The sequence below is a fragment of the Eleutherodactylus coqui genome, chromosome 4, assembly GCF_035609145.1.
Source record: "Eleutherodactylus coqui strain aEleCoq1 chromosome 4, aEleCoq1.hap1, whole genome shotgun sequence".
Classification (NCBI taxonomy): domain Eukaryota; kingdom Metazoa; phylum Chordata; class Amphibia; order Anura; family Eleutherodactylidae; genus Eleutherodactylus; species Eleutherodactylus coqui.
Genome location: NC_089840.1, coordinates 288,800,718 through 288,824,899, shown reverse-complemented (window position 1 = coordinate 288,824,899; position 24,182 = coordinate 288,800,718). Strand labels below are relative to the sequence as shown.

At 50.3% G+C, this 24,182-nt stretch overlaps 1 protein-coding gene across 2 annotated transcripts in view; it reads left to right on the top strand.

Moving 5' to 3' along the window:
• The window catches only part of LOC136626380 (plectin-like), a 181,857-nt gene that overhangs the window by 21,393 nt on the left and 136,282 nt on the right, over nucleotides 1-24,182 (top strand). For both annotated transcript variants that reach the window (XM_066601376.1, XM_066601375.1), the window contains 6 exons: nucleotides 1,128-1,262; nucleotides 2,636-2,793; nucleotides 3,441-3,526; nucleotides 3,626-3,704; nucleotides 6,841-6,914; nucleotides 9,440-9,544. In XM_066601376.1, coding sequence (XP_066457473.1) covers nucleotides 1,128-1,262; nucleotides 2,636-2,793; nucleotides 3,441-3,526; nucleotides 3,626-3,704; nucleotides 6,841-6,914; nucleotides 9,440-9,544 — 637 coding nt within the window. The remainder of the gene's footprint in view (nucleotides 1-1,127; nucleotides 1,263-2,635; nucleotides 2,794-3,440; nucleotides 3,527-3,625; nucleotides 3,705-6,840; nucleotides 6,915-9,439; nucleotides 9,545-24,182) is intronic.

Here is a 24,182-nt window from a genome sequence, read left to right as displayed (position 1 = left end):
ATCTGATGTAGGGAGAACAGGTCAAGGATGATTTGGTATCAAGCAGGGCATGGTCGGCCATCTTATGGGAGGAGGAGAATGGGTTTTTGGATGCTTCCAGTATACGGCTGGAGATGGTTGGGTATCAGGTTGAGGATGTCAACCATCTGATGTGAGGAGAACAGGTTGACGATCATTGGGTTTTGGATGGGGAATTATTGAGTATTGTGCTGGACATGGTTGATCATCTGATGTTAAGAGAAGAGGCCAGGAATAATTGGGTATCGGACCAATGATAGTCAGCCATCTGATGTGAGGAGAACAGGCTGGAGTTGGTTGGGTGACAGGCAAGGGTGGTCAGGTATCAGGTTGGGGATGGTCAACCATCTGATGGGAGGAGGAAAACAGGCTAGGGATGATCGGGCTTAGGGCCGGAGCTTGCTCCAGTATTGGGCCAGGGATGGTTGGTCATCTGATGTGAGGAAGAGAACAGGCCTACGATACTCCAGTATCAGGTCAGGGGTAGTCAGCCATCTGATGTGAGGAGGAGAACACGCCTAGGATGCTCCAGTATTGAGCCGGGGATAGTCAGCCATCTGATGGGAGGAGGAGAACAGGCTAGTATCTTGTCAGGGTTGCTCCAATATTGGGCTGGAGATGGTTGGCCATCTGATGGGAGAAATAGAACAGGTATCTGGCCATGGATGACCCGGTATCTGGCCATGGATGACCCAGTATCTGGCCATGGATGACCCGGTATCTGGCCATGGATGACCCGGTATCTGGCCATGGATGACCCGGTATCTGGCCATGGATGACCCGGTATCTGGCCATGGATGACCCGGTATCTGGCCAGGGATGACCCGGTATCTGGCCAGGGATGACCCGGTATCTGGCAAGGGATGACCCGGTATCTGGCAAGGGATGACCCGGTATCTGGCAAGGGATAACGCGGTATCTGGCAAGGGATGACCTGGTATCTGGCAAGGGATGACCTGGTATCTGGCCAGGGATTCCCCTGGTATCTGCCAGGGATGCCACAGTATCTGGCCAGGGATGCCACAATATCTGGCCAGGGATGCTCCAGTATCTGGCATGATAAATGGCTTAGTATTTCCACTAAACCGTATCGTCCTCCATCTTTTCAGCTTGTCATTGAAAGACAAGGAACTACAGCGTCTTAGGGAGGAGATGTGCCACATCCAGGAGATGAACCAGACATTACAGGACTCCATCACCGCTCTGCAACTGGAGGCTGAAGAGAACCAGAGAAAGTGTGAAGAGTGCGTACGAGACGCAAAGCAGCATGTTCACTCTGATGATTCTCTTTCTATGTCTTACACATCCCCCTGTATCAGCTCTTCTGACAAATTACCTGAAGGCCATTCAGAGTCTGTGAAAAGCTGGGTGAGACCCTCTATGGGAACTATAACAGTGTCCCCCCCCCCCCTCCTCTGTGTATCCTCCTGTAATTTCTGGCAGACCCCCCTCGCCATGACCTCTGACCTCACCCGCACCTCCGGGAAAGTTTACAAGGTTCAGGTGAGAATGTGTTCAGAGTTCGCACAGAGGCTGAGAGCGATCCCACGAGGGCGGCTTAAAAGCCATGAGATCAGTCTCACATGGGAGGTAACCTGAGAGAAGCAGCAGCCTGCAGAGGTGACGGGCCCCAGGGGCAGCCTGTAGAGGTGACAGGCCCCAGGGGCAGCCTGCAGAGGTGGCGGACCCCAGGGGCAGCCTGCAAAGTTGGCGGGCCCCAGGGGCAGCCTTCAGAGGTGACGGGCCCCAGGGGCAGCCTGCAGAGTGGCAGGCCCCAGGGGCAGCCTGCAGAGGTGATGGGCCACAGGGGCAGCCTGCAGAGGTGGCGGGCCACAGGGGCAGCCTGCAGAGGTGGCAGGCCCCGGGGGCAGCCTGCAGAGGTGGCAGGCCCCGGGGGCAGCCTGCAGAGGTGGCAGGCCCCGGGGGCAGCCTGCAGAGGTGGCAGGCCCCGGGGGCAGCCTGCAGAGGTGGCAGGCCCCAGGGGCAGACTGCAGAGGTGGCAGGCACCTGGTGCAGCCTGCAGAGGTGACGAGCCCCAGGGGCAGCTTGCAGACGTGGTGGCCCCCAGGGGCAGCCTGCATAGGTGACGGGCCCCAGGGGCAGCTTGCAGATGTGTCAGGCCCCAGGGGCAGCCTGCATAGGTGACGGGCCACAGGGGCAGCCTGCATAGGTGACGGGCCACAGGGGCAGCTTGCATAGGTAACAGGCCCCAGGGGCAGCCTGTAGGGGTGATGGGCCTAGGGGCCTCCCTTCCATTAGATGCACAAGGCATCTGCTTGTGTCTCTGCCGTTGGACCATATAAGCCTCAGCTTGTCCTACTGATCCAGGAGTTCTCGGGTCCGGAGGACTCGTACTGGGGGTGCCGCTGCTTGCCAGCAACGCCCGCCACTGCAGCGCTCAATGAGGGTATAACCCAGCTTTCCGCACACTCTGCATAGGCTATACATTAGATCCATCTGGTGTTCTTCCTGGTTTGGCGCTGTTGTCTTTAACCCTTCCACCATTTTCTCTGTTCTTGTGCAGAATAGTGTAGATTTGTGATTCCGTGTCAGTTAGTCGCTCGCCGCCGCCGTCTCCGCTATTATAAGGATGTTTCATTTTGCTCTTTGCTAACAGGTTAGAAGGGGAACGCCGACTGCAGGCGGCACAGCTGGAAGCGGAGCGACTCAGTCACAGACGGGAGGTGAGCGGTCTCCAGGAACGGCTGCAGGCCTCCGGCATGAAGATACAGGAGATGGCACGGCTCAGCCGGGACTACGGAGCCCTCCAGGCAGGTGTGTGCTCCGCGACCCGTACACAGGGGGCGCTCTCTACTGGTGTAATGATAAACCCCTACAAACTAGAAGCAGTCACATATATGTCATAGTGAGTCTTGACAAACTTCCAGCCCCTCTGCATCCTGCCAGGGAGTGTTATGTGAGGGACCTCACTGCCTTCTCTCTCTAGCACCTGCCAGGTAGTGTTATGTGAGGGACATTCCCCTCTCTCTCCAGCACCTGCTAGGTAGTGTTATATGGGGGACAGTACCTCCTCTCTCCAGCACCCTGCCAGGCAGTGTCATGTGAGGGTCAGTTCCCCCTCTCTCCAGCACCTGCCAGGGAGTCTTATGTGAGGGACAGTCGCCCTCTCTCTCCAGCATCTGCCAGGGAGTCTTATGTGAGGGACAGTCGCCTTCTCTCTCCAGCATCTGCCAGGGAGTCTTATGTGAGGGACAGTCCACCCCTCTCTCCAGCACGCTGCCAGGTGGTGTTATATGAGGGACAGCCCCCCCTCTTTCCAGAACCCTACCAGGTAGTGTTATATGAGGGACAGTGCCTCTCTCCAGCACCCTTCCAGGGAGTGTTATATGAGGGACATTCCCCCCTCTCTCCAGCACCCTGCCAGGAAGTTTTATACTGCTGCTGATGTATTTTTCTTCTAGTTTTCCAGTCTCCCCTGACCAAGAGGAAGCAGAACGTGTTGTCGGCGGTGGGGAGGGGCCCCCCAGAGCGGACGGCGTCTTCCTCGGTCAGTCCGGTCATATAAGCCGTGTGCTTCCATCACCCTACTGGAATTATGGGGTCACGCTGTCGCTTCTGTCTTAGTGATGATCTCCTTATCTTCTAGACGTCCATGGCCACCTACCTGCAAGCAACAGCACACCTGTATAAGCAGCTCCTGCAGGTGCAGAACAGAGTCCTGGATGGTAAGACCTGATTCACTAGCACATGCCTCATGCTGAAACCTACCTAAGGAAAAACCTCCCCCCTAACCTGCCAGAGATTCTAACCCCGCCCATAACCTGCCAAAGATTCTAACCCCGCCCCTAACCTGCCAGAGATTCTAATCCCGCCCCTAACCTACCAGAAATTCTAACCCCACCCCTAACCTACCAAAGATTCTAACCCCACCCCTAACCTACCAGAGATTCTAACCCCACTCCTAACCTACCAGAGATTCTAACCCCACCCCTAAACTACCAGAGATTCTTACCCTGCCCCTAACCTAACAGAGATTCTAACCCCGCCCCTAACCTACCAGAGATTCTAACCCCGCCCCTAACCTACCAGAAATTCTAACCCCGCCCCTAACCTACCAGAGATTCTAACCCTGCCCCTAAACTACCAGAGATTCTTACCCTGCCCCTAACCTACCAGAGATTCTAACCCCGCCCCTAACCTACCAGTTTCTAACCCCGCCCCTGACCTACCAGAGATTCTAACCCCGCCCTAACCTACCAGAGATTCTAACCCCGCCCCTGACCTACCAGAGATTCTTACCCTGCCCCTAACCTACCAGAGATTCTAACCCCGCCCCTGACCTACCAGAGATTGTAACCCCACCCCTAACCTACAAGAGAGTCTAACCTCACCCCTAATATATCAGAGAGTCTAACCCCGTCCCTAACCTACCAGAGATTCTTACCCTGCCCCTAACCTCTACCAGAGATTCTAACCCCACCCCTAACCTACCAGAGATTCTTACCCTGCCCCTAACCTACCAGAGATTCTAACCCCGCCCCTAACCTACCAGAGATTTTAACCCCGCCCCTAACCTACCAGAGATTCTTACCCTGCCCCTAACCTACCAGAGATTCTTACCCCGCCCCTAACCTACCAGGGTTTCTAACCCCGCCCCTGACCTACCAGAGATTCTAACCCCGCCCTAACCTACCAGAGATTCTAACCCCGCCCCTGACCTACCAGAGATTCTTACCCTGCCCCTAACCTACCAGAGATTCTAACCCCGCCCCTGACCTACCAGAGATTGTAACCCCTCCCCTAACCTACAAGAGAGTCTAACCTCACCCCTAATATATCAGAGAGTCTAACCCCGTCCCTAACCTACCAGAGATTCTTACCCTGCCCCTAACCTACCAGAGATTCTAACCCCCCCCAACCTACCAGAGATTCTAACCCTGCCCCTGACCCACCAGAGATTCTAACCCCGCCCTAACCTACCAGAGATTCTAACCCCGCCCCTGACCTACCAGAGATTCTTACCCTGCCCCTAACCTACCAGAGATTCTAACCCCGCCCCTGACCTACCAGAGATTCTAACCCCACCCCTAACCTACAAGAGAGTCTAACCTCACCCCTAATATATCAGAGATTCTAACCCCGTTCCTAACCTACCAGAGATTCTAACCCGTCCCTAACCTTCCAGAGATTCTAACCCTGCCCCTAGCCTACCAGAGGTTCTAACCCCACCTCTAACCTGCCAGAGATTCTAACCCCGCCCCTAACCTGCCAGAGATTCTAACCCCGCCCCTAACCTGCCAGAGATTCTAACCCCGCCCCTAACCTACCAGAGATTCTAACCCCACCCCTAACCTACCAAAAATTTTAACCCCACCCTTAACCTACCAGAGATTCTAACCCCACCCCTAAACTACTAGAGATTCTAACCCGCCCCTAACCTACCAGAGATTCTAACCCGCCCCTAACCTACCAAAAATTCTAACCCCACCCATAACCTACTAGAGATTCTAACCCGCTCCTAAGCGACCAGAGATTCTAACCCGCTCCTAACCTACCAAAGAGTCTTACCCTCCCCCTAACCTACCAGAGAGTCTAACTCTGCCCCTAGCCTACCAGAGGTTCTAACCCCACCTCTAACCTGCCAGAGATTCTAACCCCGCCCCTAACCTGCCAGAGATTCTAACCCCGCCCCTAACCTACCAGAGATTCTAACCCCGCCCCTAACTTACCAGAGATTCTAACCCCGCCCCTAACCTACCAGAGATTCTAACCCCGCCCCTAACCTACCAGAGATTCTAACCCCACCCCTAACCTACCAAAAATTTTAACCCCACCCTTAACCTCCCAGAGATTCTAACCCCACCCCTAAACTACCCCAGATTCTAACCCCGCCCCTAACCTACCAGAGATTCTAACCCGCCCCTAACCTACCAAAAATTCTAACCCCACCCCTAACCTACCAGAGATTCTAACCTGCTCCTAAGCGACCAGAGATTCTCACCCGCTCCTAAGCGACCAGAGATTCTAACCCGCTCCTAACCTATTAGAGATTCTAACCACGCCCCTAACCTACCAAAGAGTCTTACCCTCCCCCTAACCTACCAGAGAGTCTAACCTCAATCCTAATATACCAGAGATTCTAACCTTGCCCCTAACCTACCTGAGATTCTAACCCGCCCCTAACCTACCAGAGATTCTAACCCGCCCCTAACCTACCAGAGATTCTAACCCGCCCCTAACCTACCAGAGATTCTAACCCGCCCCTAATCTACCAGAGATTCTAACCCGCCCCTAATCTACCAGAGATTCTAACCCGCCCCTAATCTACCAGAGATTCTAACCCGCCCCTAATCTACCAGAGATTCTAACCCGCCCCTAACCTACCAGAGATTCTAAGCCGCCCCTAACCTACCAGAGATTCTAACCTGCCCCTAACCTACCTGAGATTCTAACCCGTCCTTAACCTGCCTGAGATTCTAACCCCGCCTCTAACCTACCAGAGATTTTAACCCCGCCCCTAACCTACCAGAGATTCTAACCCCGCCCCTGACCTACCAGAGATTCTATCGCGCCCGTAACCTACCAAAAATTCTAACCCCACCCCTAAACTACCTTAGAGATTCTAACCCCACCCCTAATCTACCTTAGAGATTCTAACCATGATTCTCACCCCATCTCTAGTCTACCATATTTACGACCCCCCCTTGCCCGCCATAGCCCTCTGTAACAATTGGAATCCCCCCAGCCTACTGTAAGTATCCTGCCTCCCCCAGCTCCCTCTGATGCTTCTACTATGGGGTGTCTGATATATCAGGGTGTCGGTAATTTACTGATGTGTATGAAAATGTTTCTCCCCTTTAGATTTTGACCATTATTTGGAAAACCGCCTGAGCGCCTCGGAGGCAGACGCGTCCCGTCCAGCACCGGAGAATGAGGTGCGCGCCTGCCGTCCCACCCCCATCTGTTCTCAGCTTGTGAGCGCCCCACCATGAGTAGTGGAGCCTCCTAGTGGTCACCCTCCACATCCGAGCTGTCACCCCACACTGCAGTTGTTCTCTGCACTCTGGTGGTCACGGCCCTCCTAAATACCAATGTTTCGTAGGGTCCCACTCAAAGCCAAAGCTGCCCACCAGGCTGTTGGGGTTATGGTATATACGGTTATACAGGGGGCACCTGAATAACTGGAAAATGATAATTGGGAATGCCATCCTGTGTGTGGCATGTTGCTGAGGGAAAGGGGGAAAATTCTATAAGGGGCGTGACCAACACGGCGGCCATTTTGAAAGCCTCCATCTTGGAACCAAGTAGATATATTTAAATGAGATGGGGTGCATGTGACATATGTATCTGATGGAGAATTTAATGAGGAATCCAAATCTGTGCTTAAATGTTACATATCTTTATTCCTGCCAAATTTATCAACAGTTTTTTCATGATCGTGGAACACAAGGACGATCCACTACAGAGTATACTTGACTTGCTCCCCATTGTTTCAAATCATCAAGAATATCCTCTTCTCCCATTCATGATGCACTGAGAGCAACACCTCAGCGCAAATGCTTGTACAGGCGCCTGTACATTTCCTGTTTCATGTGCGCCATACTTTGGATTTCTGCTGAGTGAACTCGACATTCCCCGACAGGTTGGCGCAGGGGCCACTCCGCCGGGTCACAACACGCAAATGACATCCCTGGAAACCGCTGATCCAAAAACACGCAGACATACCGTCTACAATGAGGGGGGCACCATCCTCGTGGAAGACCACTGGGGATGGGACATCTTTGCGATGTGAACGCCTCGCCACGTAACAACTGCAGATACGTGGCAGCGGTAAGGTTACCGTGGATGAAGAACGTGCCCCCTATCTCGGACGGTCATTGTTGTTGCTTCATCTGTGGTTTTATTACACCGACTTTTTGGAAGGTCCGACGCAGAACTTGTGTGGAGAAATTTGGCAAGGGTGCCAACCATTGAAATCTGCTCCAATAATAGGGTTCTGCGCTCCCCGGAGATCAGCACTAGCTCTGTCCTCTCCTGATAATCTCACAGCCATATCTGTATCTGCAACAAACAGACAACTGATAATAACTTCGTCAGGAATGACGATATGTAACATATAAGCACAGATTTGGATTCCTCGTCGAATCCTCTATCAGATACACAGGTCACATGCACCCCTTCCTATTTGTAAATATTAACTTGGTTCCAAGATGGCGGATTTCAAAATTGTCGCCGTGTTGGACACCGCCCCTCACCGATTTGCCCCTTCCCGTTAGCACGTTGCCACACGGGATGCCGTTCCCAACCACTGTTTTCCATTTTTTTGGGTGTCTCCCCACCTTTGGACCACCTTGTATATCCTGGGGAGTGGGCAGACCGGCGCTGCTGGTAGGGGTTATAAAATATAGATATATACGGTGATGATGTATATATGTAAACATATATCTATATATCATCCAGGAAAGGGACAAACATTGAAACGGTGACTAATTATACTGAAGAGTTTTCAGCGCTCAACCGGAGGAACCGGGAGGGAAGTATAAAGCTTCTATCCCCCGGGGCCACCGACTATCAGCCCGTAAGCTTAGCTCATAGAACTAAAAGTAGGTGGTTCCCTTTAAATTAATTACCATTAATTAGCAAATCTAAAGTAATCGCAGTTCATAGGGGTGATATATACAGTATACACCACTGCACAATCTATAGTATAATATATGCTGTACAAACATAGCATGCTAGGCTGAAAAAAGTGTCCATCTAATTCAGCCTGTTTCAGCCCCCCCTTGTTGATCCAGAGCAAGGCAAAAAAATGAGGCCGAAGCCAATATACCCTAATTTGGGGGGGGGGGGGGGGGGGAATGCTTCCCGACTCCATAATGGCAGTCAGAATAATCCCTGAATCAACAACCCGCCGGTCACCTAATGTCTATATCCTGTAATATCATAGCGCTCTAGAAAGGCATCCAGTCCCCTCTTAAGCTCCTCTATGGATTTTGTCATCACCACGTCCTCAGGCAGAGAGTTCCACAGTCTAACTGCTCTTACAGTAAAGAACCCCTTCTGTGTTGGTGAGGAAACCTTCGTTCCTCCAGACGTAGCGGATGCCCTCTTGTTACCGTCACAGTCCTGGATATAAATAGATCATGGGAGAGATCCTTGTAATGTCCCCTAATGTTGGACTGGGTGACCCTAATCAGGGCGGGTGAGTGGAGGGGGCTGTGAGGGATAATACTATATTTCCTACTTTACCCTCTTCTGACTCCACCCGTTGGCATATTTAGTCACTGTTTCGGGGTTTGGAGCTTCTGGATGATCTCTGGATGGATTTCTAATCAGTAATGATAAGTTAGACCTGAGAGGTTGATGGTTGTCAGGGATGTCGTCCGCTTCACCTGCACTTTCTTACTTTATACTGAGTGTAAGATATATATATATATACTGAGCAGCGCGGTGTTCACAGGTGCAGAGGACATTCCTGAGCCGACTGGCTGAGATCTCAGAGGAACTATCCCTCCTGGAGCAGCAGAGGGAAGCGTTGGAGCAGCGCAGCTCACGGCCCTGGGAGGTAAGCGCAGCTCCGGCCCGCAGTACATGAGTTCTGTCCCAGTTTGAACTCAGACCCATTAAAGTCAATATGTGTATTGTAGCGCACCCATTGACTTGAGTGGGCTTGTGGTCAGACAGGTGCTCCTGCGCAGGACATCCCAGTATGCCCTGTGCTGGTGCAACTGACCTCAAGCCCATTCAAGTCAATGGGTGCGTAAAAACCTCCAAATGCACTTACATGGGACACGTTTCTTTCCACAAAGCCATTGACTTCAAGTTTTAAATGACATCAGTTGGGCCACCTTCCCTCTGTGGAAAGCAGATGACACTGACCGAAACCGCCCGCGCGACTGTAGAGTCCCCCATAACTGGATCTTGCATAGCGGATCCACTGGATCCACTGTGCTGTTGTAGGGTCTGTCCTATTAACCCCTCCCCGACTGGTAGCAGGAAATAGCTTGCGGTGCTCTGCCATCTCCAGTGATCCCGTGAACGGAACAGCCGAGTGCACGCTTCGCCTGCCCATGGCCAAAACTTGAGGACGTGCCGAAATCTGGGGATTATTGGAGGTCCCAATGGTCGGATCCAATCAGCAAGTCATCCACCGTCCTGCTAGCCGACCAAGGACCCACCTAATGCATCGCTGGGAGGTAAAAGCTATAAAGCACATATAGAGCCGCCCCTTCTAATGAATCAATGGAGGATTTGGGATCCAGATCCCGCTGCGTGCCGGATCTCTGAAGCCGCTTTTACGCAAAGACTGACCCCCAATCATTTGATCATCGCATTGGCCCTCACAGTAGCCGGGGCCCGTCAGAGCACTTCCATCTCTGTGATTGTCCTCCTCTAGGGGCCTGTGAATGTCGCCGGTACCATTACGGCCCTCATCCCACTAGGTAGATCCTCGCCATTTCTGCCTTACGCTTTCACGTGGGCTCTTATAATGTGATCAGCATGTGTGCCGAGAACCTCGGATACACATAGCAGTTAGGCAGCTCCGCGTTGGCACATTTCTGGGCCCTCGTGGCGTGCGGTCACGGTTTGTAGGATGACGTTTGGCACAGCCGCAGTAACGTGCGCCGGCGTGCCTTCACATCCGCACTAACGGAGATGGGCTATCGCTGTTGACGGTCGGACGTTGGGACTTGCATGGAAGGAAAGAAGGACAACTGTCCGTTTTCCTACACTGTCCTCCAGCAGACGAGGGGTTACAGCGTCGGCGTAATTTCACACAAGCGGCAGTTGCTGGGAGAAGTGGCGTCGCTGACACATGAGGAGTCAGAGCAGCTGCGTCGCCTCTTTCTATTCAGCCCCTTGTGAGCGCAGATTACACCTTGCAGGGCCGGAGCGCGGGGGAGGTCGCGGGGGAATTCGCCGTACACAGTAACCGCCGCGTCCGGGACAAGTTGTGACTCGCGCGCCGGAGAGACTCCTCGCAAGAACAGATTGATGAGAAATCAGTTATTCACAACATCGGCGCTCCCCAGGGACGCCTCCGGTGATCCAGCGCCGACGTCGTCAGCTGCTAAGGAGCTTTTAGAGTCTAGTGAGGTGTTAAATCTGTCAGTAATTGGTGTGTACGGCGTATACTGCGTCATTAACCCCTCGCGTGCTGCTGCCCCCTGAGGTACAGGTATAGTGCCCGCCGCTGTGTCGGCATCCGGTACACGGAGCGCCGGACTTGTCACGGGGGGGGGGGGGGGGGGAGTCGTGCCTCCGGCCTCTGCAGACTTACGTTAGGACGATGGCGCGTGTATAAAGCGAAGGGTTTATTCACATTTCGCGGTCAGAACAAGGTTGTGAAATCGCGCTTCGGACAGCAGCGTCTGCGCCTTCCAAGGTGTGCAGAGAAGCCCGCGGCATTAGCGCGAAAGATACCTGTGATATCCGCACCGGCCGTGTCACCGCCTTCACGTAACGCAGCGAAGAAAGAAAAAAACGTAAAAGACACCGGCGGTACCAGCGCCTGACACAGTGCAGCCCTCATGTAATGTCTCCCGCCTTGAATCGCTCTCCGGTAGGGCTCATTCGCACAGGTGTATGCCTCTGCAGTCTGTAAATTGCGCACGTTTTCACTGCCTGTATTTGTGCGGATCGGATCCTTCCTGCGTTTTTTAATGCGTGCAAAAAGAAAAACCCGCGAGAAGGACCGATGGATTCCTCCTGCCTGGCGTACATATGCCGCGGATACTTCTATTGAATATCGTGCGTATTGTTAAGCCTCCCATAGACTCTCATGGGTGATTTGGGTCTGTCATTCGGACCCCCATAGGACGGGCCGCTATTTTTTCACATGCTTGCAAAATGTGTTTGATACCGCAATACAGATATACGGTAATATATACATGCGGAATATGGACCGAAAATACGCCCGTGTGAATGAGCCCTGAAGGAGTGTTCGCGCATTTTCGCTTTTGACACGGATTTTGAAATCCCATTGATTTCTATGGCAAACACTGAAACGGAAAACGAAAAAGGTGTAACGCGGCGCTTCTTCTTCTACACGGCGCGTATTTTCAATACACGGTAGAATAAAAATGTGTCACCGAGACGGGAAACGGTTTCCCATTACAAGTCAATAAGACGCATATTATAAGCGTACTTATATCACGTTTATGTTGCTGTCTCGGAAGTGACACCAACAACCCTCATCATCTTCATGAAAGCATTCACACGGTGGACTGGAGCGGGCGCATAGACTCTATGGGAGAGTATTCTGCTCTCTGACCTGTGCAGGAATGCAGAGGAGGTAAGCTGTGCCAATCATCTATAGACTTCTGTGAGAGATTGTTGTGGGCATGCTTCTATGACTTATGCTGGGAGAGGAAGATGTCAGCTGTGACCATCACCTATAGATTTCTATGGGAGAGTGTTGTGGTCATGCTTTGTCTTCTGCAGATAGGAGGAGGTAACCTATGACCATCACCTATAGACGTCTGTTCAGGGAGGACGAGGAGGTAAGCTGTGACCATCACCCATAGATCTGTATGGGAGATTGTTGGGGGTATGCCCTGTGCAAAGAGAGGGGGAGGTAACCTGTGACCATCACATATAGACTTCTATAGGAGAGTGTTGTGGTCATACACTGTCACCTGCTTATGGAGGAATAGGAGGTAAGCTGTGACCATCACCTATAGACCTCTATGGGAGATTGTTGTGAGCATGGCCTGTGCAGAGAGGGGAGGAGGTAAGCTGTAGACATCAGCTATAAACCTCTTTGAGAAATTGTTGGGGGTATGGCCTGTGCAGAGAGGGGAGGAGATAAGCTGTAGACATCAGCTATAAACCTCTATGAGAAATTGTTGGGGGTATGGCCTGTGCATAGAGGGGAGGAGATAAGCTGTAGACATCGGCTTTAGACTTCTACGGAACAGTGTTGTGGGCTTGCTCTGTGCCATGTGCTGGAAGGGGAGGAGGTAATCGGTGACCATCACATATAAACTTCTATGAGAGACTGTCTTGCGCATGTGCAGTTAGGGGGAGGAGGTGAGCTGTGACATCTCCTACACATGTCCATGGGAGAGCATTGTGGGCATGCACTGTAACCTGTGCAGCGAGGGGAGGAGGTGAGCTGTTATCATTACATGACAGGAAGCGGCAGACTATTATTAGGCCCAGTGGCCAGTGTGGGAACTGCAGGTTCTGATTTATAAAGCCTGATTTCTACAGTTTTTGATCACAAATTGCCATTAATGATCCCATTTCCTTCTATGAGATGACCGGTCGCTCAGCCCGTATCAGTCAGGATCTGCTTATCTACAAGATGCAAAAGCTAAACCTGCACCAGATCCAAAGATGCCGCAGCAACCAATCAGAGTGATGCCGCTGATCTCCTCAGTGAATATGAGCCTGTGTACGGGCGGTGGACGCGGTTGTGTTGGCCTGGCGATCCTGAGTCCTGATGTGGGACTGACTACCGGGAAGGTCCTGATGCGAGGGGATGCAGCTGCTCATGTACCCACCATACGGAGCTCTGAAGCGACAGCCAAGGTGTTGGGGAAAGGGTTAAGAGGAGGTTCAGTGGATTAGGGGGATGAGGTCATGGAGAGGAGCCGGGATGGGATAAAGAGGGAGAAGAAAAGCCCCAACTCTGTAGAAAGGGCAGAACCTGGACACCTGCTGGAGGAGACAAATCGGGCAGCAATTAGAGCGCTTTTAACGTGCGCGGCCGCGCCCAGGGGTGAGCGCTCAGCCTGACATCAGCAATTATGTGAGATTTCACACCACACGGTTGTCAAACACTTAACGGTCTCCTGCTCCAACCTGTGAGCGACACCGACGAGCTCTTAACGTCACCAGCGAAGAAGTCCTAGAACCGGAGTCCATAAAGAACACTGAATGACATGAGGGTTGTTGTCCATCAGGGTTTACATTCCAGTTCATGAAGATGTCGGGTTTGGGTTTTGGGCCTATAGTCCGTGATATATGTGATATACTTTAGGTTTCGGTTCTGGACTCTAAAGTCTGATACGTCAACTGGTTTGGGGTCCTGGTTCTTCATTAGTTCAGATATCTCCTCTCTTTACACTACAGTCTAGTTATGATGTATCCTCTGGTTTGAGGTCTTGTGTAGTTCTTTTACTAGAGTCCAGTTGTGATGTATCATCTGGTTCTGGGTCTCTTGTAATATAGTCTTGTTCTTCTGCGTCATCTGGTAACGGCTCACACTTTTTAAACTGTTGACCAGTTGTGATACGTTCTGTGGTTCCAGGTCCGCTCTTTACACTGCAGTCCAGTTGTGATATATTGTCTGGTTCTGGGTCTTGGTTCTTACACTATGCTCCAGTTGTGATATATTGTCTAGTTCTGGGTCTTGGTTCTTACATTACAGTCCAGTTGTTATATGTTCTTTGGTTCTGGGTCCGCTCTTTACACTACGCTCTAGTTGTGATACATTGTCTGGTCCTGGGTCTTGGATCTTACACTACAGTCCAGTTGTGATACGTTCTTTGGTTCCGGGTCTGCTCTTTACACTATGGTCTAGTTGTGATACATTGTCTGGTTCTGGGTCTTGGTTCTCACACTACAGTCCAGTTGTGATACGTTCTTTGGTTCCGGGTCCGCTTTTTACACTATGGTCTAGTTGTGATATGTTCTTTGATTCTGGGTCAGCTCTTTACACTACGCTCTAGTTGTGATACATTGTCTGGTTCTGGGTCTTGGTTCTTACACTACAGTCCAGTTATGATACATTCTTTGGTTCCAGGTCCGCTTTTTACACTACACTCTAGTTGTGATACATTGTTTGGTTCCAGGTCTTGGTTCTTACACTACGGTCTAGTTGTGATACGTTCTTTGGTTCCGGGTCCGCTCTTTACACTACGGTCTAGTTGTGGTACTTTGTCTGGTTCCTGGTCTTGGTTCTTACACTACAGTCCAGTTGTGATACGTTCTGTGGTTCCGGATCCGCTGTTTATACTACGGTCTAGTTGTGATATATTATCTGGTTCCGGGTCTTGGTTCTCACACTACAGTCTAGTTGTGATACGTTCTTTGGTACCGGGTCTGCTCTTTACACTACACTCTAGTTGTGATACATTGTCTGGTTCTGGGTCTTGGTTCTTACACTACGGTCTAGTTGTGATACGTTCTTTGATTCCGGGTCCGCTCTTTACACTACACTCTAGTTGTGATACATTGTCTGGTTCTGGATCTTGGTTCTTACACTACGGTCTAGTTGTGATACGTTCTTTGGTTCCGGGTCTGCTCTTTACACTCCGCTCTAGTTGTGATACTTTGGGTCGTGATTCTTACACTACGGTCTAGTTGTGATACATTCTTTGGTTCCGGGTCCGCTCTTTAGACTATGGTCTAGTTGTGATACATTGTCTGGTTCTGGGTCTTGGTTCTCACACTACAGTCTAGTTATGATACGTTCTTTGGTTTCGGGTCCGCTCTTTACACTACACTCTATTTGTGATACATTGTCTGGTTCTGGGTCTTGGTTCTTACACTGCGGTCTAGTTGTGATACGTTCTTTGGTTCCGGGTCCGCTCTTTACACTACGGTCTAGTTGTGATACATTGTCTGGTTCTGGGTCTTGGTTCTCACACTACGGTCTAGTTGTGATACGTTCTTTGGTTCCGGGTCCGCTCTTTACACTACGGTCTAGTTGTGATACGTTCTTTGGTTCTGGGTCTGCTCTTTACACTACTGTCTAGTTGTGATACTTTGTCTGGTTCCTGGTCTTGGTTCTTACACTACAGTCCAGTTGTGATACGTTCTGTGGTTCCGGATCCGCTGTTTACACTACGGTCCAGTTGTGATATATTATCTGGTTCCGGGTCTTGTTTCTCACACTACGGTCTAGTTGTTATACATTCTTTAGTTCCGGGTCTGCTCTTTACACTACGGTCTAGTTGTGATATATTGTCTGGTTCTGGGTCTTGGTTCTCACACTACAGTCTATTTATGATACGTTCTTTGGTTCCGGGTCCGCCCTTTACACTACACTCTAGTTGTGATACATTGTCTGGTTCTGGGTCTTGGTTCTTACACTACGGTCTAGTTGTGATACGTTCTTTGGTTCCGGTCCGCTCTTTACACTCTGCTCTAGTTGTGATACTTTGGGTCGTGTTTCTTACACTACGGTCTAGTTGTGATACGTTCTTTGGTTCCGGGTCCGCTCTTTACACTATGGTCTAGTTGTGATACATTGTCTGGTTCTGGGTCTTAGTTCTTACACTACGGTCTAGTTGTGATACATTCTTTGGTTCCGGGTCCGCTCTTTACACTATGGTCTAGTTGTGATACATTGTCTGGTTCTGGGTCTTAGTTCTTACACTACGGTCTAGTTGTGATACATTCTTTGGTTCCGGGTCCGCTCTTTACACTACGTTCTAGTTGTGATACTTTGGGTCGTGTTTCTTACACTACGGTCTAGTTGTGATACATTCTTTGGTTCCGGGTCCGCTCTTTACACTATGGTCTAATTCTGATACATTGTCTGGTTCTGGATCTTGGTTCTTACACTATGGTCTAGTTGTGATACATTGTCTGGTTCTGGATCTTGGTTCTTACACTACGGTCTAGTTGTGATACGTTCTTTGGCTCGGGGTCCGCTCTTTACACTACGGTCTAGTTGTGATACGTTCTTTGGTTCCGGGTCCGCCCTTTACACTACGCTCTAGTTGTGATACATTGTCTGGCTGTGGGTCTTAGTTCTTACACTACGGTCTCGTTGTGATACGTTCTTTGGTTCCGGGACCGCCCTTTACACTACGCTCTAGTTGTGATACATTGTCTGGTTCTGGGTCTTGGTTCTTACACTACGCTCTAGTTGTGATACGTTCTTTGGTTCCGGGTCCGCTCTTTACACTACAGTCTAGTTGTGATACGTTCTTTGGTTCCGGGTCCGCTCTTTACACTACGGTCTAGTTGTGATACGTTCTTTGGTTCCAGGTCCGCTCTTTACACTATGGTCTAGTTGTGATACATTGTCTGGTTCTGGGTCTTAGTTCTTTTACTACGCTCTAGTTGTGATACGTTCTTTGGTTCCGGGTCCGCCCTTTACACTACGCTATGGTAGTTCAGACTCCTGTAGTTTACTGTCCAGTTCGAGTTCTTTGTCTATTCTTTCTGTCTAACACAAGTTTTGTGGACGTTCCACCATGTTGAGCTCTGACAGAATCTTTCATCCCGGCCGTCGCCCTCTTGATCTCTCGCTCTTCTGATCCTTGAGTGAAACGTAATATGTTTTTCCTTTCTTGAAGTTTATTCTCCTCCAGATCATTTGAGGAATCCTAAACGCCATTCACCTAGAGAACATAATGATGTGATCCTGGGAGCGCGGTCCACACATTCACCCGCTACCCATACATCATCATCCTCCTCCTGATGTAGGATTGTGTGAGGAAACCATCAGGAGTAAAGGAGGTGACTTGGTTATATGAGGAAACCGTCAGGAGTAGAGCAGGTGCGGGTGTATATAGATAGGCAGTGATTCCGAACCGGGTGCCGTGAGTGCCAGGAGTACCGCAGTGAGGCCGCACATTGCTGTTCGGGAAGGAGCAGTAACACCACATATTATGGAGGCATCCGAGACTAGCACTATGGGGGAATCTGAGGTTGGGGCCCTTTAGGCTCATCTAAGGCAGTGAAGCAGTATGGGAGCATATTAAAGAAGATGTGGGCGTCTGTGACAGGCACTATGGGGAATCAGTGATGTTGAGGCCAGGGTCCTTCATGGGCATCTGTGTCACACTATTACTGATGCCACTGAGAGGGGCCGTTGTCATACTGTGGCCACTGAGAGGGGGCACTATTACTAGGGCCACTTAGAGGGGGCACTATTACTAGGGCCACTGAGAGGGGGCATTGTCATACTGGGTCCACTGAGAGGGGACGTTGTCATACTGGGTCCACTGAGAAGGGGCACTTTTACTGGGGCCACTGAGAGGGGGCGTTCTCATACTGGGTCCACTGAGAGGGGGCACTATCACTAGGGCCACTGAGAGGGGGCACTATTACTAGGGCCACTGAGAGGGGGCGTTGTCATACTGGGTCCACTGAGAGGGGCGCTGTTACTGGGGCCACTGAGAGGAGGCGTTCTCATACTGGGTCCACTGAGAGGGGGCACTATCACTAGGGCCACTGAGAGGGGGCACTATTACTAGGGCCACTGAGAAGGGGCGTTGTCATACTGGGTCCACTGAGAGGGGACTCTATTACTAGGGACAGAAAGTGAGGAGATTATATCGAGAAACAGTCAGGAGTAGAGGAGGCAATAGGATTATATGAGGAAACAGTCAGGAGTAGAGGACGCAATAGGATTATATGAGGAAACAGTCAGGAGTAGAGGACGCAATAGGATTATATGAGGAAACAGTCAGGAGTAGGGACTGCAAGGAGCTTGCATGAGGAAACTGTCAGTAGTACAGGAGATGAGGGAATTGTATAGCGAAACAGTCAGGAATTGAGTAGGTGAGAGGAATGTATGAGGAAACCATTAGGGGTAGAACAGTCGAGGGGATTGTATGGGGAAACCATCAAGAGTACAGCAGGCAAGGAGCTGGCATGAGGAAACCGTCAGCAGTAGAGGAGATTATTTAGGGAAACCTTTTGGAGTAGCGCAGGTGCAGGGACCGTACACACCTCCCAACGTCTAAAGAACTGAGCGAGGGAGAAATTAGGTGGCACGTGAAGTGCGCCATGATATGTTTTTGTAAAGCCCCGCCCCTAACCGCGCCCAATGCCCACCCATGCATAATTCATGACAAACGATCTTGTTTTGTTGAAGTGTTTAATAACACATGTGTGATATCACCGCAGTCGTTAAAGCGTAATGTAATCTGCACGGTAAACGACATAAAAACACAGGAGAGCGGCGGAATCACTTTCTTATCACGCTTCAGTTCCGCCATCCACGTTCCAGGTTTCCAAAATGCTGCCATTAAAAGATAATGACTCGGCCCACAAAAAGCGCATCCTCTTATAGGCGAGGAACTAAAAGTCCCAGCACGACCTTACAGTTCTTCACAGCTCAGCAAGCCACAGGTTAAACATAGACACCCAGACTGACTTAGGCTAATTTGGCCTTGAAGGACGCCGCGCTGCCAACTACTGCACCGCGGGGGCGCTACATAATGTAGGTGAATGTGTTGCATGTTACCGCTACCCGACAATCGCAAGAAGTCCAAATGTAAGGAATATTTGTAGTTGTTGCATCACAGCTGCTTGTGAGTCACACAGGACTGCATTCACTTATAGAGGACAGACATGATGAGGAGCAGGGAATCCTGGGACTTGTAGTCGCAGCTACACACACACATTACCTGCCTGGGTTCCTGCATGTGTCAGCCTCTAGGATTATGCATCTTGGTGACCGCCCCTTTGTCGTAGACAACCCTTAGTTTAGAGCACTGATTATTATCATGTCAGGTCCTGCAGCCACCACTAGGGGGAGCTCAGTTGTTTCCCGAGTTCAATGTGTAATCTTTATGCAGTAAGCTCCCCCTAGTGGTGACCACAGGCAGAAAAATCCTTTTATCACAACTCTACATTTGCACAAAGAATTTGGAACTGTATACCAGAAAGGCGAAGTTCCGCCCCTGTTTAGATGGAGGTTATTCAATGTGGGATGTTGGATCTGTGTAGATAAACCCCAGGCTGATGCTCTGGGGGCTTCGCTCCACCTTTGTAGGCGGCTCCTCATGCCAGTAGATTAGGAGATAGAACACACATTGCGGTATACAGTAGCAGTCTTCAGCGGTACGGTCACTTTAACTTGTCTCACAGTTTCAGAACATTGCAACATAGTTTCAACCACTTTGGCAGCGCGGTCTCTCTCACTCAACAATACAGACTCGGAACTCCTGGCAACACTTACGGCTTGCAGAGTCGCCTTAGCTACTACAGTCTGACTGCCCGGTTACTTTCCTTTTGTACAGGAGACTCCAGGGATTCTCTAGCTGCCCCCGACCTCTCAGCCGGCTTCCAGCCTTCTCTCTTATGGCTCCCTCCTTGGCCACCCCCAAGCTTGCACAGACCTTACACTTGCTTGCACACTTCACCAATGTGGCCAACGCAACAAGAACTTGCAAGCCGCAACCCCGCTTTTTATACCTAAACAGGCACCACCCTGTGGGCGAGACGCACCCTTCCAATTGTCAGTAGTCCACAATACAGACTCCGGAATGCTGGCAGCACTGATATGGCATGTCGGGTATTGCGGAATCAAGTACCGTCTCTTTAACTACAAATCAACCTCTGCAGGCTGTTTATAATTACAATCTCTTTCATATATTCTCTGGCTTTGGTTACTTGTAGTTTTTCAGTGGTCTGACATGACTCCGTGGACACTGGCTCTCATTGGTGGACTGTCACAGTCTCAGACACATCAGTTCAGTGGCTCAGTGACCTGAGCTGCCTCAGCTACTACAGTCTCACTGCTCGGTCAACCTTCTCTCCAAACTGGAGGCTCCAGGAATTCTCTAGCTGCACCCAACCTCGCAGCCGGCTCTCGGGGCTTCTGTTTCATGGCTTCCATTTAGGGCACACCAAAACTTGCACAGACTTTACACTTACTTGCGCACTTCACCAATGTGGCCAACACAACAACAATTTGCCGCCCCTTACCTTTTATACTTAGCAGGTACCAAGCTGCTGGGTGAGACGTGCCCGACTGATTGTCGGTTCTTGACAATACAGACTCTGGAATCTTGGCAACACTGTAATGACGTGCCAGGTTTTGCAGAATCTAGTACCGACTCTAACGAAACGTCAACCCTTACAGGCTCATTAAAATGACACAGTCTCTTTCATGTATTCTCTGGTTTGCATTACTCCCGGTCTCTTGGGTACGTAGCTGGCCTGACGTGACTCCGTGGGCACTCAGCATGGCTCTTAGTGGTGGACACTCATAGCCTTTATGGTGTAAGGCCCTCTCAGCAGGTCAACAACCGGATCTGACTCACTCACAACGGTCTGACCGTTCAGTTGCCTTTTTATGAACCAGAGGCTCCAGGAGTTCTGCACCCGACCTCTCAGGAGACTCCAGGCCTTCTCTTGTGGCTCCCGACTAGGCCATACCCAACCTTGCACAGACCTTACGCTTTCTTGCCCACTTCACTAATGTGGGCCAACAGTGCCAGCCGTAGGTTAGTTGGCACCCTGTGTATAATTATTTTTGCGCCCCCTATCATAAGGAAAGTAACGATTATATATTGTACTGATAGGCAGTCTGCCTGCATGCTGCTTGTGCAGAAAACAGTAACAGATAGCAGCATACTCATACCAGGACAGCTCAGTGAATAAATACTGTACAGGACCAAGCTCATACCGTGAATACAGAACCCAAACTAAACTCAGACCATAACCATAGCACCAGACCCAGGCTAATAACATAAATACTGTACCAGAACCAAGCTCATGTCATGAATACGGATCCCGAGCTATGCTCTCAATATAAATGCAGCACAATTACGCAGCTCATAACATAAACACAGCACCAGACCCAGACTGACAACATAAATACAGTACCAGAACCAAGCTCAGTAAATAGATACAGCACCAGAACTACACACAGTACATAGATACAGCACAAGAACTACACGCAGTATATAGATACAGAACAAGAACTACACGCAGTACATAGATACAGAACAAGAACTGAACTCCGTACATAAACACAGCACCAGAACCAAGCTCAGTACATAGATACAGCACCAGAACTACGCACAGTACTTAGATACAGCATAAAAACTGAGCTCAGTACATAGATTCAGCACCAGAACTACACACAGTACATAGATACAGTGCAAGAACTGAGCTCAGTACATAGCTACAGCACCAGAACTACACACAGTACATAGATACATAGCAAGAACTGAGCTCAGTACATAAACACAGCACCAGAACCAAGCTCAGTACATAGATAGAGCACCAGAACTACACACAGTACATAGTTACAGCGCAAGAACTACACGCAGTACATAGATACAGACCAAGAACTGAGCTCAGTACATAAACACAGCACCAGAACCAAGCTCAGTACATAGATACAGCACCAGAACTACACAAAGTACATAGATACAGCATAAAAACTAAGCTCAGTACATAGATACAGCACCAGAATTACACACAGTACATAGATACAGCACCAGAATTACACACAGTACATAGATACAGCACCAGAACTACACGCAGTACATAGATACCGAGCAAGAACTGAGCTCAGTAAATAAACACAGCACCAGAACCAAGCTCAGTACATAGATACAGCACCAGAACTACACACAGTACATAGATACAGAGCAAGAACTGAGCTCAGTACATAGATACAGCACCAGAACCAAGCTCAGTACATAAACACAGCACCAGAACTACACACAGTACATAGATACAGCACCAGAACCAAACTCAGTAGATAAATACAGCACCAGACCCAAGCTCAAAACATAAAAACAGTAGAAAGACTAAGCGATTGTGTTTTGGGAGTACTGTTGGAGGATAATTCATGTACCCTCACAAGACATTGCTGTACCCATGTGGACTCAAGGCAGCCAACACGATAGCTTGTCTGTCAGACCCCGCCATTTATACCTAACATGTACCATTCCGCATGGTGAGACGTGCCCTGCCAGTCATCCATTAGACGCGCGTCCTGCCCAGCGATCTGGTGGCTACTGAGCCTGGGGATGAGACCACCAACAATGTCCACACGGATCACGGCAGAGACTGTTAGCATTGGCGTCACACAGTAGATCCTCATAGTTATACATAAACTACCCATAAAATAGCATTTCCTATGCCAAATCTCAGCATCTACACCCTAAGCGTCAGCCATTGTAGCATTTCCCACAAGGCATCAGGACTTCCATCACATCCCTACATAACGCTCGTATCTGCGCCACTTTCCTCATTAGCACACGATGTCATCTGTCTAACGAAACCCCAGCAAGTGTAGCGCATGACTTCATCATGGGGTTAACGTTTCTAATCCCCCTTACACCGTGTTACGTGGACTATGGGGGGCCATTATGTGAGGGACCCCGTCCGGCGCAGCGGGGAGCGCCATCTCTTCAATCATAGGAGGACGCCGCCTTTAATTTATGGAGACTGACTCTGAAATCTATTTTGGTATAAATTGTGGTTTTGATTAGCGATTCAAAGCTGGAGAAGCCGAAACTGAAAAGCACGTATGGGATAAAGGTAAAAGCCTGCAGAGAACACGCGGGGAGGACGGACGCGTTTAACTCTTTACTGCCCGGCAAGACAAACGGCCCGCTGTTCCAGCCTAAGGCAGAGCCTTGCTCCAGCCGGGAAGGAGTTAAACGGGGAAACTCAAAGCAGATGTCCGAAATTAAAAAGCATAAATCAGTCCCATAAAGGCCGGTGATGACAATCCATCATTTAGGCCGGAGCGGGGTGGAAGGGGTTACATATCTGGGTACTTAGCGTTATTACACAAAGTGTCAGGTGAAGCCCCCCGCTCAGAGTCCTGGGGGCTTTGATCTGCTGCAGACGTGATTGAACTCCTTGTATTTTTAGGCCAGCTCCCCTGATGGTTATATTTGGGATGGAGAAGTGTTCCTCGGTGACGGCCCTGGTGGGCAGGGGTGCCCGTGTGGCACTGTGTGTACGCAGGCTTACCTCATTAGCTGTCAGATCAGCAGCACTTCCGCTTTCGCTGCGGTTCAGCACCTTCTCAGTTGGAACTAATTTTATGAGGTCACTTAGTAAACGTGCAACCTCTGAGGGGCCGCGGGGTAACTGGAACCAGGCGAGGGGCCGAGTGTTTGTTCACCTGCTGCCGCAGGTTTATCTCGGTCCCCGCAGGAAGGTTCCCAGGCGGCTCTAATTCGGGACATCTGCGGACAATCTGGACTCTGCGCACCAATGGATTGTCCCAAGCTTTGCGTGGTCAGGTGCTCCAGATAGGTGGCCAGGGAGTGGAAGGGGAGGTAGACCTCTGTCACACGAGCGCGGGCTTAGCGTGAAAAGATCGCGTCTAACAGAACCAATGAACTCCTATAGAAGCGTTCACATGACGGACGTGCAAAATACTCGCAGAGATAGGACATGTGACCGCAAAGCATCTAACAGAGATAGGACATGTGACCGCAAAGCATCTAACAGAGATAGGACATGTGACCGCAAAGCATCTAACAGAGATAGGACATGTGACCGCAAAGCATCTAACAGAGATAGGACATGTG